Raw genomic sequence first — 14,607 nt, 5'->3', positions numbered from 1 at the left:
ACAGAACTGGAGTGACTGGTTCGACAGCACCAATAAGGCAACCCAGGCTCACTAAGGATTGTCTCTGCATGGAGGCCTGATTGCCAATGCAATGGAGACTCAAAGATATGTGCCATTAGGCCACGAAACAAGTCTCAATAAATTTAAGAAAATAAAAATCATATCAAGTACCTTCTCAGACTACAGTGAAATAAAACTGGAAAATAACTCCAAAAGGAACCCTCAAAATTATACAAATACATAGAAATTAAATAATCTGCTCTTGAATGATCTTTGGGTTAACAATGAAATCAAGATGGAAATTTAAAAATTCTTTGAACTGAACGACAGTGACACAACTTATCAAAACCTCTGGGATACAGCAAAAATGGTGCTAAGAGGAAAGTCATAGCATTAAATGCTTACATCAAAAAGTCTGAAAGAGCACAAATAGACAACCTAACATCATACCTCAAGAACTAGAGAAACAAGAAGCAAACCCAAACCCAGCAGAAAAAAAATTAACAAAGATCACAGCAGAAACTAAATGAAATTGAAACAAAAAAATACAAAAGACAGATGAAACAAAAAGCTATTTATTTGAAAAGATAAAATTGATAGACCATTAGTGAGATTAACTAAGAAAAGAAGAAAAAAGATCCAATAAGCTCAATTAGAAACAAAACAGAAGATATTACAACCAATATTACAGAAATACGAAAGATCATTCAAGGCTACTATGAACACCTTTATGTACACAAACTAGAAAGTCTAAAGGAGATGGATAAATTCCTGGAAATGTACAACCCTCCTGATTAAATCAGGAAGAAATAGAAACTGAACAGACCAATAACAAGCTGTGAGATTGAATCAGTGATTTTAAAATTGCCAAAAACTCCTTTCAGGACCAGATGGATTCATAGCCGAATTGTATCAGACATTCAAAGAAGAATTGGTACCAGTTCTATTGAAACTATTTCAAAAGATAGAGAAAGATGGAATCCTCCCCAAATCATTCTATGAAGGCAGTGTTACCCCAATACCAAAACCAGGAAAGGCCATAACAAAAAAAGAAAACTACAGACCATTATCCCTGAGGAGTTACTGGGGTTATCCCTGAGGATAATGGTCTGCATTATCATCAAAGATGCAAAAAATCATAACAAAATACTAGCTCTCCAAATCTAACAGCTTATCAAAAAGATAATATATCATGATGAAGTGGATTTCATACCAGGGATTCAGGGATGGTTTAACATATGCAAATCAATAAATGTAATATGACACATAAACAAAAATCATATGATCATCTCAGTAGGCACAGGAAAAGCACTTGATAAAATCCAGCATTCTTTTATGATAAAAACCCTAAAAAAATTGTCATAGATGGGACATACCTCAAAGTAATAAAAGCCATCTATGACACATCAACAGACAACATAATATCGAACAAGGAAAAGTTGAAAGCATTCCCCCAGAGAACTGGAACAAGACAAGAATACCCACTTTTGCCACTTCTACTCAACATAGTACTGGAAATCCTAGCCAGAGCAGTCAGACAAAAGAAAAATAAAGAGTATTCAAATTGGAAAAGAGGAAGTCAAAATGTTGCTGTTCACCGTTAATATGATCATGTACCTAGAAAACCCTAAAGGCTCATCCAAAAATCTCCTAGACCTGATAAATGAATTCAGTAAAGTTTCAGGATACAAAATCAATGTACACAAATCAGTAGCGCTGCTCTACACCAATAATGACGAAAGTGAGAATCAAATCAAGTACTCAATCACTTTTACAACAGCTGCAAAAAAATTAATTAAATAAAATACTTATGAACATACTTAACCAAGGAAGTGAAAGATCTCTACAAGAAAAACTACAAAACACTGCTGAAAGAAATCATAGATGACACAAACAAATGGAAACACATCCCATGCTCATGAATAGGTAGGATCAATATTGTGAACATGACCATATGTCCAAAAGCAATCTACACATTCAACGCAATTCCCATCAAAATACCATCATCATCCTTCAAAGAACTAGAAAAATATCCTAAAATTCAAATGGAATCAAAAAAGAGCCCATATAGCCAAAGCAGTACTAAGAAAAAGAACGTATCTGGAAGCATCATAGTACCTGACTTCAAATTTTACTGTGAGGCTATAGTTACCAAAACAACGTGGTACTGCTATAAAAATAGACATGTAGACCAATGGAACAGAATAGAGAACCCAGAAATAAAGCCAAATACTTATAACTAACTGGTCTTCGACAAAGCAAACAAAAACCTAAAGTGGGGAAAGGATACCCTATTCAATAAATGGTGCTGGGATAACTGGCAAGCCACATTTAGAAGAATGAAACTGGATCCTCATCTCTCACCTTATATCAAAATCAACTCAAGATGGATCAAAGACATAAATCTAAGAACTGAAACCATAAAGATTGTAGAAGATAACATCAGAAAAATTCTTCTAGACATTGGCTTAGGCAAAGAATTCATGACTAAGAATCTGAAAGCAAATGCAACGAAAACAAAAATAAATAAATGGGACCAGGCATGGTGGCTCATGCCTATAATCTCAGCACTTTGAGAGGCTGAGGTGGGTAGATTACTGGAGGTCAGGAGTTCAAGACCAGCCTGGCCAACATGGCGAAACCCTGTCTCTACTAAAAATACAGAAAATTAGCTGGGCATGGTGGCGTGTGCCTGTAGTCACTGAATAGACAATTAGACAATTCTTGAAAAAATATATACAGACAGCCAACAAACATAGGAAAAAATGCTCAAAATCACTATAAGGGAAACACAAATCAGAACCACAGTGAGATACAACCTCATTCCTGCAAGAATGGTCATAATTTAAAATTAAAAAAAAAATAGATGTTGGCTTGGATGTGGTAAAAAGGGAGCTCTTTCACGCTGCTGGTGGGAATGTAAACTAGTACAACCACTATGGAAAACAGTATGAATACCCCTTAAAGAACTAAAAGTAGAACTACCATTTGACCCAGCAATCCCACTACTGGGTGTTTACCCAAAGGAAAATAAGTCATTATATGAAAAAGACAAATGCACACGCATGTTTATAGCAGCACAATACACAATTACAAAGATATGGAACCAAGCTAAATGCCCATCAATCAATGAGTGGATAAAGGAAATGTGGTATATATACACCATGGAATATTACTTGGCCATAAAACAGAACAAAATAATGGCCTTTGCAGCAACTTGGATGGAGTTGGAGGCCATTATTCCAAGTGAAGTAACTCAGCAATGGAAAACCAAATATTGTTATGTTCTCCCTTAAAAGTGAGAGTTAAGCAATGAGGATGCAAAGGCGTAAGAATGATATAATGGCCTTTGGGGACTCGGAGCAAATGGTCGGAAGGGTGAGCAATGAAAGGCTGCATGTTTGGTACAGTGTACTCTGCTCCAGTGACAGGTGCAGCAGAATCTCAGACATCACCACTAAAGAACTTATTCATGTAACAAAAAACCATCTGGTCCCCAAAAACTATTGAAATTTTTAAAAAGTTTTTTTTAAGCCACAAAAACCAATATGTACCCTTACAGACACTACCTGTTGTGCCTATATGCCTGATGAAGAGAACAGTGTCACAAATGTTTTAAATCATTTGTCAACTCAAATCCATTATATAACCTAATTAGGCTTCTTTGACTCATTCTCAAATTGGTTACACACCTTACCTACTCATTGAAGTTACATTTTGCTAACAGGCATCATAATTGTAGTTAGTTTCTGCTTTTTATGATGTTTTGTATACTGTAGATGTGGCTTGTACACACAAGCCATGGCTATACATTATAGGTCTGTATAGTTCTTCCCCTCATACCCCACTCAAGAACTTTCATGCAAGATTGGTGGGAAGAATATGAGAGCTGGGGAATGGGGTGGATTGTAGTGTGATGTGTCCCCACCAGGTTACTTAGAGTGTACGTCCACTGCTTGAACGGGGAAGGCTGGGCAGTGAGCCAAGACCATGATGCCCACTGGAGGAGCAGGTGTCTTACCAAGGAAAACAGTCTCATTGCTCAAACGCAGTAGGCAAAGAAGTTACAGAAAAATTGTTTAAAAGCAGTTTAGAGATGGGAGGTGGCATGGATCTCTAGAGCTGTCCTGCTGCTGCCCAGAAGTGTCCTGTATAAGTCTCACAAACTCATCCACTCGCCGGGCTGGACTTATCTGAGTCATTCTTCGGTCTCTTGGTTCCCTCCCAGCTTGGGAGAACATTTTTCTATATAATCCTGGATTTTTTTCGTAACATCAACACACTGAAGATGGTAGAATGCACCTTTGTCTTTTTGGCAAAGTCTTCTGGTTATTTTCCAATGTGTATTTCCCTTCTTTGTTTAGTATTAGACCCCAAAATTTTTGTTGCATACATGGTATGCAACAAATTTTTCATTGATAAAAATATTTATCAATGAGGTGGGACATGGTAAGTCAATGGTATTTGAGTGGAGATGATATGTGCACCTTCTGGATTGTACTCTTAGAGAGAATGGATATATTCACTTCTTCCCTTTTACCCTTCTGTATGGCTAGAATGAAAATGTGAATGCCCACACTAGAGCAGCCATCATGGAACATATGATGGAAGCCCCGAGTGAAAGATGGAAGAAGGCATGAAGAACTTCCGTTCCTTCATTTTGTTGTTGTTGTTGTTGTTTTGTTTTGTTTTGTTTGAGATGGAGTCTCGCTCAGGCTGAAGTGCAGTGGTGTGATCTCGGCTCACTGTAACCTCCGCCTCCTGGGTTCAAGCAGTTCTCCTGCCTCAGTCTCCTGAATAGCTGGGACTACAGGTGCATGCCGCCCAGCCCGGCTAATTTTTTTTGTATTTTTTAGTAGAGACGGGGTTTCACCGTGTTGCCCAGGCTGGTCTCGAACTCCTGAGCTCAGGCAATCTGCCCACCTTGGCCTCCCAAAGTGCTGGGATTACAGGTGTGAGCCACCATGGCCGGCCAGTTCCTTCATATTTTAAAGCCACAGTATTATCCCTGGATGACTTATGCTCAGGTTATTTTCATAAGACCAAAATAAATATTTGTCTTATTTTAGCCATTGTAATTTTTATAGCAGCCAAAGCTATATCCTAACTAGTATAGTCCATGATACCACTGAGCTGATGAATTGACCACCATAGAACCAATCTATCTTTAAACAAATTGTTGTGTGAATGTAAATGTCATTTTTTGGTTAAGCCATTTTGAGTTACCACCAAAAGTATTCTAATTGACATAAATATTTTTCTAAGATTGCTATTTATAGAGGGAAGGAGCAAATTGAACCATCGACTATTGAGAAACTTCTGATTGAGGGACCCCTTTACTTATGATGGAGGAAAATGAGCATGGTGAAAGAACCAATGGAAGAAAAAAGAATTGAGGTTACAGGGGGAAGAGAATAGTTTGTGGAGTAACATCCCAGAAGAGTCAAGAAGAGAGAGGATTTAAAGTACTAAAGTTCAAATGGAGTAATACCTTTTCTTCTTTTATTCTGATTTAAAATGAACTTGACCTTTGACTTTTAAAAAACATTTGTATTGAGACATAATTCACATACCATACAATTCACCAGCTTAGATTTTACAATTCAGTGGAGTTTTTTGTTTTGTTTCATTTTTTGAGACAGAGTCTTGCTCTGTCATCTAGGCTAAAGTGCAGTGGCCTGAATCCTTGAATTCCTAGGCTCGAGGGATCCTCCCACTTCAGCCTCTTGAGTAGCTGGGACTACAGGTGCACATCACTGCACCTGGCTAGTTTTTCTATTTTTTTTTTTTTTTAATAGAGATGGGGTCTTTCTATGTTATACAGGCTGGTCTCGAACTCCTGGCCTCAAGTGATCTTCCCACCTCAGCTTCCCAATGTGCTGGGATTACAGGCATGAGCCACTGCACTCAGCCTAATCCAGTGGCTTTTAGTATACCCAAAGAGTTGTGCAAAGTTGATTTCATGATGAATTCTAAAACATTTTCATTGCCCCCCAAAGAAACCTCATACTCATTAGCAGTCACTCTCCAATTTCTCCCCAACCTCCCACTCCTTTCCTCCATCCCTAAGAAACAATTAATGTACTTTCTGCCTCTTTAGATTTACCTATTCTATAAATTTCATGTAAATGGAATCATATAATATGTAGTCTTTGTGGCTGGCTACTTTCATTTACTATAATGTTTTCAAGGTCCATCCATGTTGTAGCATATATTGGTACTCAGTAACTTTTTATGACCAAATAATGTTCTAGTATATGGACATACTACTTTTTGTTTATTCATTCACTAGTTATTTGGCACTGGGATTGTTTCCACCTTTTGGCTATTATGAATAATGCTGTTATGGATATTCCTGTACAAGTTTTTCTGTGAACATATATTGTAATTTCTTTAGAGTATATATCTGGGAGTGCTAATGTATATGGTAATTCTATGTTTAACTTTTTGAGGAACTGCCAGACTTTTTCCCAAAGTGGCTGCACCATCAGCAGTTTATGAGGGTGCCAATTTCTCCACATCCTCACCAACACTTGTTATTATCTTTTTGATTATAGTCATCATAGTAAGCATTTTTAAACATATTCTGGAGAAAGTGAAACATTACTGTTCTAAGACTCAGAGTTATATAAAAGCATTACACTTAGAGAAATATCAGTCCCCCTAGTCCCTACTAACCTCTTACCATTCTTCCATTATTTCTACCCTATTCCCACCCATCTCCCACAGGTGACCAATCTCATTGGTTTCTGGTTTATTCTTGCTGTAGTTATTTTTCACAGATGAATGGATACTTTGTTTCATATCCTTTACTCTTTCCAGGACTGGTGTACTATTTGCACTTTTTCCTTCTCATTTAACATTATAATCTGGAAATCACTCTGTATTAGCTTATAAAGATCTTCTATGTTCTTTCTCACACCTATGTAACATTTTATTGCATATATGTATTATAATGTATTCAACCACTCATCCATAGATGGGCATTTAGGTTGTTTCCAGCATTTTACAATAACAAAAAGTACTGTAATAAATAACCACATATGTTTATATTTTCATAGTATTGAAGGTATTTCTTCAGAGTAGATTAAACTTATGATTTAAAAAATGTGTTCTAGCAATGTCCACTGAAATGGTCTAGAAACAGTGATACTTCAGCCAGCAATGAGCACAACTAGCACCCACGTCTTGGTTTCTAAACACCTTTGGGAGTCAGAGCATCTTGGAGAAATGGCTATTTTAGTTCTAAGGGAAAATACAAAGGACTCCTGAAACATTTTCTTGTACCAGAATACAGGGAACTGCTCAAAGACAAAAAGGGACAATGTTAAAAGGACACACGAGCTGACCCTCGGCTAAATTTAGGGCAATTTAGGCATTAAAAAGAATGGTGATGCATAACACAATTTTTAAAAAAGTTTCCACTAATTTATAGTGGGACTCAACAGAGAAAGGTTGGAGAGGGAATGCCAGCTACTTAATTTAAAAGACATGACATCGAGAGGCTGAGGTGGGCAGATCGCTTGAGCTCATGAGTTTGAGACCAGCCTGGGCAATGTGGAGAAACTCCGTCTCTACATACAAAAACAGCCAGGCTTGCTGGCAACAGCCAGTAATCCCAGCTACTTGAGAGGCTGAGGCATGAGAGTCGCTTGAACCTGGGAGGCGGAGGTTATAGTGAGCTGAGGTCACGCCACTGCACTCCAGCCTGGGCGACAGAGGGAGACTCTGTCTGGAAAACAAACAAACAAACAAAATACAATTATTTTAAAGTCTCCATTTAAAAATCACTAATATGAAATTGATTCAGGCAAGGATCAATGAATGCTAAAATCAATGGATGAAAAGTTATTGGCCAACAGTACAAAAAGTCTTACACAGAGAGCTATTTATTTAAGCTTTTTTTTTTTTTTTTTTTTTTTTTTTTTTTTGTGATTCACACAGTCTCGAAGTATTCACCTGCAGATTACTTACTAATTATAAAGGCAACAGTTTCTTAAAAAATTAATTTCTTTTTCAATTAGGCATAGGTGTTGCATTGTATAAATTTTTCCTTTTTGTGTGTGTAATCTATTGTACTCTTAAAAATGGGATTCATATGAAAGGGATTTTCAGGCTGGAATATAAGCTGAGAATGATAGTAAAGGAATATAAGAAGAAAAGCAGACCACACTCACACTTCTTTTTTGTTCTATGAACTTGGTTTATAGGTACAGGGATGAGATAATGTCTTCCCATGTTGTTTCATTATTGTCATTTCAACTCTGTTGAGCACAGACCTCTTTAAAACCATGGTGTAAACTCGGTTACGGTGTTCACAGCTCTGCGGTCACTAGAACCAGTAACTGAAATATAATGCATAAGATTTGGCAGTGATGGGGGAGTTTATTTTCAGATATGTTGATGTTGAAATGTCCGGAGGAAAACAATGTGAGGATAACCTTAGGCAGTTATAAACACACCTCTGGTATGATGTCCTCTCTTCTAGAGGGCAGAAGACTAGAAGTATAGATTTGGGAATCATCCGCATGGAGGTCCTGTCTGAAGCCATCAAAGTAAATTACATTGAGAGAGTGTAGCGTGAGGAGTTGCTTACGATTAGGAATTAGCAGAGATCGTGGATCTGGTAATTACGAGGCTGGCAGTGATCTCCTAAGAACCGATCAGTAGAGAGTGTGGGTAACAACCAAATGGCAGGAGGAAACTGTAAGGGACGGGATGATGGTATCTTACGGTTGAGGTAGTATAAAGGGAGAGTGTCTCCAGGTTACTGAAAACAACTAAGTTTGTAGCAGAGAGAAAGAAAGCAGTGAAAAGGGAAAGATTGAAAATATTTTTTATTTTTTTTCTTTTCCCTTCAAAATTGTCTGCAACCTTTATGGCTGCCAGGGTCCACCCAGACTATGTAGTATGATTTCAGCTCAAATAATCGCTACTGGACTATCAGTCTGGACCTTATCTTTGCAAATCTAGTGGGAAATTTTACCCAGTGGATATTGAGTTACAGATTACAATGAATCTACAGTTTTCATTTATCTTGATCTTCTTGATATAAATTTTGCTATTCTAATTTTAAGACAAACTACTCAGTATACATATACAAAAATGCATGATACCCTCTTTACTAACATGACCTTGCTTTTAAAATGGAAAAAAAAAATGGGTGCCTGGTAGATAAATGCACATTATTTTAGCTACTTTGGCTATACGAATGTTGCCAGCTTGTTTGTGCTAATAATGTATAACCGTGCTTGAAACAGGTATTTGAACATCCAGAATCATGCAGTATATCGGTTTGTGTATTTCTGATAATGCTGTTAAATTCTTTGAGAGTGGGTGCGAGGGGGGTGCTGTTTATTTGTGTGCGTTTTCCGTTGAAAATGTTGCAGTACATGGTCTATCACTGTCTTCACGCTCTGGGGGTGGGCTGAGGTAGGGAGGGTGTGACGCTGGTATTTGTGTGAACTCGGGCTTGTGATGCTGAGCTTGGTTCATCTGCTTTCTCCTCCCTTTTCCTCCCCACTCCTTCCCACCAGCGCCACAGCAACATCCTCAGAGTCTGAGCGAACTGCGCCCAGCGCGGGCACGGAGCCTCCCACCGCCAGCAACCTGCGGCCCCGGAGAAGGCAGCGAGCGCAGTGACAGCGCCTCACCGCCACCAGGTCCTGGACCACCATGGCCAAGAACCGCAGGGACAGAAACAGTTGGGGTGAGTAGCAAATGAGAACTTCTACAGCCAGCACGGGGTCTGGCCCTCCGCTTTCTGCTTCTGGAGACAGGGAGGGCCAAGGACTGCTCGGTGCCTGCGTCCACGGCTGGGAGACGGGCCGTAGCCGAGCTGCTCCCTGTTTGGGCGGAGGAACCATGGCCGAGCGGTACCGCGTCACCGAATCGCGCTGTCGGGGCGAGGGCTGCAGCTTCGCGCAGGCCGGGCCTCCAGCTCCTTCTTCCCCACCCCCCTGCCGCCTCCTCCCAGCATTTGGACAGCACCCACCAGGCGCCTCCGGGGACTTGTGGTTCCGCCTTAGCGATCAGTTGGGAGGAAGGCTATGGGGGTGGGCAGGGGGCTGTTGTTACTCGGCCCCAGAGGGGCGATGGGTCGGGGATCTAGAGCAGGCCAAGCCCCAACCCCCTCCCCGGGAGCCGCCAACTCGCTGGCCCTGCAGGGCGCGGGCTCCCGGCGGCGGGCGGCGCGCTGGAACAATGAGGCGGAGCGCGCGGGGTTCCCGACGGACCGTAGCAGACCCGAGCAACGGGGAGAAGGGCCACCCTCTTGAGAATTCCTGAGCACTGCAGTACTCCTCTTAATTTGGGGGGTAGGTGGGGAAATTGGGGAAGAAGGGGAGCAAAGTTGTGGTTTCCAGCCTTCTGCCCCACCCCGACGCGGTACCCCATTCAGACCAGCCCCAAGGGTGGCTTTGTTCTTTGATTTTACCTTTTGGAGACATTGGGCTCATGATTCAGCACCAGGCCGAGGGGAGGGGAAAGGAGAGGCGAGACCCAGTATGTTCACACCGCGAGTGGGTGGGCGGTGCTCACGCAGGCGGAGAAGAACGGGCGCAGCGATGCGGGAGAAATCGCGGCCCCGCCCGCTTTGCTGCTCCAGACCTAGTTCTGGACGGTTAGTGTGGGCAGGCTGGGCGTCTTTTTGTCGTAGGTTCCCGATTTCTTGCAGTCACAGTGCTAAACTCACCAGCATCTTAGGAACGAAAGCTCTCTAAGGCATTTATTTTATTATCTGAACCAGAGAGTGTCTCAGGCTACTGTGGCTTGGTGGGTAAAGAAATATTTTGTTCATCAGCTTGTTATTTGGAAATTGTTATTTGGAAATAACAGTTGTTATTATTTGAAAAGTTCAGAGCTGCTTGATTCTCTTCCACATCTCAGTGAGAGCTCTTCTATAACTGTTTATTTGACCAAGAGGAACAAATGTAAATTTTAATTAGTTATTTCAGTTTACTTTAATGAAAAGACCGTGTATCTCCTTGCCTCTGATTGTTCTAATGGTCACAGGATCCGGTAGGCAAGGTTTACATTTGGGAGATTATCCAAGGTTTGTGGTAGGCATGGAGAGTTGGAGCGGAGAGGTCTGTCATGACTTGGCTGAGTTTAAGAGAAAGTGGTTCCATTTTCTGAGATCATGAAACTTCAGGTTTAACAGATCTGACTATTGCGATACGTTTTATTTGCTTCTTCTGAAATTTAAGTAAACATTTGCAGTGTATCCCCATTTCCACCCGTTCTCTTGGCCTCTAGAGTAGGAATTTATTGAACACACAGAGTTAGGGTGCATATATTCAAGTCACTTTTGTTCTCAATCTCCATGAGTTGTTGTCTCCACCCTATTAACAGAGGCGTGTGAAAATGTATTCTGAGGATTAAAATTTTTCTCCTTCATGAAGTTTTGGATCATTATTGCGCAGAATTTCCTTTGGTTATAAACTTTTCTTTTTTTTTTTTTTTCTGAGACGGAGTCTCGCTCTGTCGCCCAGGCTGGAGTGCAGTGATGCCATCTCAGCTCACTGCAAGCTCCACCTCCTGGGTTCACACCATTCTCCTGCCTCAGCCTCCGGAGTAGCTGGGACTACAGGTGCCCACCACCACGCCCGGCTAATGTTTTTGTATTTTTAGTAGAGAAGGGGTTTCACCATGTTAGCCAGGATGGTCTCGATCTCCTGACCTTGTGATCCGCCCACCTCAGCCTCCCAAAGTGCTGGGATTACAGGCGTGAGCCACCACACCCGGTCTTATAAACTTCTTATGTAGTGGAAGTTTTTTCCTCTTGGGAACATGGTTCTCACATCGGGTTTTCATAAAAATCACACAGAGACTTATTAGAAATGCAGACTCTCCCATCTTCTAGCCAGAGCTTTGGAATCAACAGATCTGAAAGAGGGCCTAGGAATCTGCCTTTTAATTAGCATTTTAGGTGATTGGGAAGCAGATGGTCTTTAGGTGTTATTTTGAGAAATACTACCTTGGATTATTTACATTTGATAGAAACATCCCAGATAGTTTACCCAGAAATCATCAGGAAAGTTTCAACTGAAGGGATGGATTAAGAAAAGAAATACTAGAATCACTATAGTGTTCACTGGAAATTATTATAGAAAAGAAATAGTGGAATTCTGGACTCTTACCTTGATGTTCTGTGGAAATGCTTTACTAGTCAGATTTTTCTTTGCTGTAAAGAATATATGACATAAATGACTTAGAAAATGTAGTAGATGGAGTAGGAGATAGAGGTTTTGGCAAAGATGTTAGCCCTGTCAGTCTTAATTCCATTTTATTACCAGTATCTAGTAGAATGACTAACACATAGTAGGCATTTAGTAACAGCAATAGTAGCCAACATCATTAAGCTAATATCATATGAAATAGATGCTGTAATCCTCATTTTACATGTTAAAAGGTATAGCTAGTAGATGATTGACCCAGGATTCCTGCTCTTCAGTTTGAATTCAGATTCCCTTATCTTCTATTCTATCTCTTTGTTGAATGGTTAATACCTTCTGTATTATATTATAGAACTACAGTTTCAGTGCATATTCATCTACATTATTGCATTTGATCTTCAACCTCTTAAGTAATTATGTGTCTTAGGGCATATCACTATTTTGCAGATAAAAAAACTAACTCAGAGGTGAGTCAAATGATTTAGTGAAAGTCACATATTTGGTAAGTAAAAGGACTGAAATTAGAACCTGGGGTTTTTTCCTAATTTATTTTCTATAACATGATATTGTGGAATGTTTTTATGGAGAGAATGGGGTGGGGTGTGAAGATAATACAGAAAACAGATCCTCGTAGTAGACAGAGGTCTCTCATGAGAAAAATCTTATGAGAGCTTAAAAAATAAGCCAGTCGGCCGGGTATGGTGGCTCACGCTTGTAATCCCAGCACTTTGGGAGACCAAGGCGGGTGGATCACAAGGTCAGGAGATCAAGACCATCCTGGCTAACACGGTGAAACCCCATCTCTACTAAAAAAAAAAAAAAAAAAAAATACAAAAAATCAGCCAGGCGTGGTGGCAGGCGCCTGTAGTCCCAGCTACTCAGGAGGCTGAGGCAGGAGAATGGCGTGATCCCGGGAGGCAGAGCTTGCAGTAAGCCGAGATCGTGCCACTGCACTCCAGCCTGGGCGACAACGAGACTCTGTCTCAAAAAAAAAAAAAAAACCAAAAAACAAAAAACAAAAAAACACAGCGAATTGGCCTTATCTAGCTAAGTAAGTATTTTTCAGACAAGTTAGAAAGAAAAAGGCATCAAGGTAGACAATCCAGAATGGGAAAATACGGTGATTTCCAAGAAAAGGGCAAGAAAGATATTTGCAAAATCAACCTGAGAGCTAAAATTTAGATAAGGAACCTAAGGACCATATAACAGGTGTTTTTATCTTAGTAGCTACAGACCTGTAGGTCTTACAGGGACCCTGAAAGCTAGACAGCAGAAAAGCATCTCTGCTGACTACTAGAATTGAGGGTGATGTTTGAAGACCATACTCAGAGATAAAACTGGGAAGCAAGTCTGAGTAGAACTGAGCATCCTACCACCTGTACCTAAATCTACCCTTAAGATGTTTGAATAAATTTAAGCATATGCAAGTCAATTCTTCCAAAATAGGCATTAGTATTATTATGAATCATTTGAATGTATAAGGGATCTGAGATTCAGAGAGCGTAAGTGACTTGCCAGAGGTACCATAGTTTCTAGGTTATAAATCTAGTATTCAAATTCAGGGTTGTTTGCTTCTACAGTCCATGTGATGAGGGCAAGGACTAGTATGCCAAAAGGTACCACAACAAGCTTATCTAGGATTAAGCTGATATAAGAAATCGATGCTCTATAAATGTGATCACTTGGACTAGAGAAGTAGGCAAAGAATGTGCTAGTGTGGAAAATAAAGGGGACAGGTAAGTGTCAGAAACAGTAGCCCAGGAAGCAGTCTTTCACTGCTGGGTTAGAGCTTAAGTACTACCAGAAACAAAACAGAAATGCATACTTTGTTTGTTTGTTTTTGTCAAAGTTGCTTAAAAACTTGGGATACCACCTGGGAATTTGAGTTTTCTACAATGTGACAGAAACAGATAGTGCGAAATTGCTTTAGAAAAATAGTATTTGCGCTAGGCGGGGCGCGGTGGCTCACACCTGTAATCCCAGCACTTTGGGAGACTGAGGCGGGCAGATCAGGAGGTCAGGAGATGGAGACCATCCTGGTGAAACCCCATCTCTACTAAAAATACAAAAAATTAGCCAGGTGTAGTGGCATACACTTGTAATCCCAGCTACTTGGGAGGCTGAGGCAGGAGAATCACCTGAACCCTGGAGGCAGAGGTTGCAGTGAGCCAAGATCGCATCACTGCACGGGCGACAGAGCGAGATTCTGTCTCAAAAAAAAAAAAAAAAAAAAAAAGAAGAAGAAGAAGAAAAATAGTATTTGCACTAAAGTGCAGCTTTGACTGCCTTTAAAAATCACTATCTTGGCTTCATAGTAAGTGTAGGAAATGCCCAGTTGTTGAAAAGGCGTTTGTGGAAAATTAATTTTTAGGTTTCTGGTTTTGAGGAAAGATTTAAAACAATCTTGAGTGTGCTATAGTTACCTCATGAT

General features: G+C 40.3%; 1 protein-coding gene across 2 annotated transcripts in view; it reads left to right on the top strand.

Moving 5' to 3' along the window:
- The window catches only part of ATL1 (atlastin GTPase 1), a 100,172-nt gene that overhangs the window by 17,555 nt on the left and 68,010 nt on the right, over nucleotides 1-14,607 (top strand). For both annotated transcript variants that reach the window (XM_050796904.1, XM_050796905.1), the window contains exon 2: nucleotides 9,537-9,709. In XM_050796904.1, coding sequence (XP_050652861.1) covers nucleotides 9,676-9,709 — 34 coding nt within the window. In that variant the 5' untranslated portion in view covers nucleotides 9,537-9,675. The remainder of the gene's footprint in view (nucleotides 1-9,536; nucleotides 9,710-14,607) is intronic.

This window comes from Macaca thibetana, chromosome 7 (assembly GCF_024542745.1).
Source record: "Macaca thibetana thibetana isolate TM-01 chromosome 7, ASM2454274v1, whole genome shotgun sequence".
NCBI classification, from domain to species: Eukaryota; Metazoa; Chordata; class Mammalia; order Primates; family Cercopithecidae; genus Macaca; species Macaca thibetana.
The sequence above is the reverse complement of the archived record's forward strand: the minus strand, read 5'-3'. Positions and strand labels throughout refer to the sequence as shown.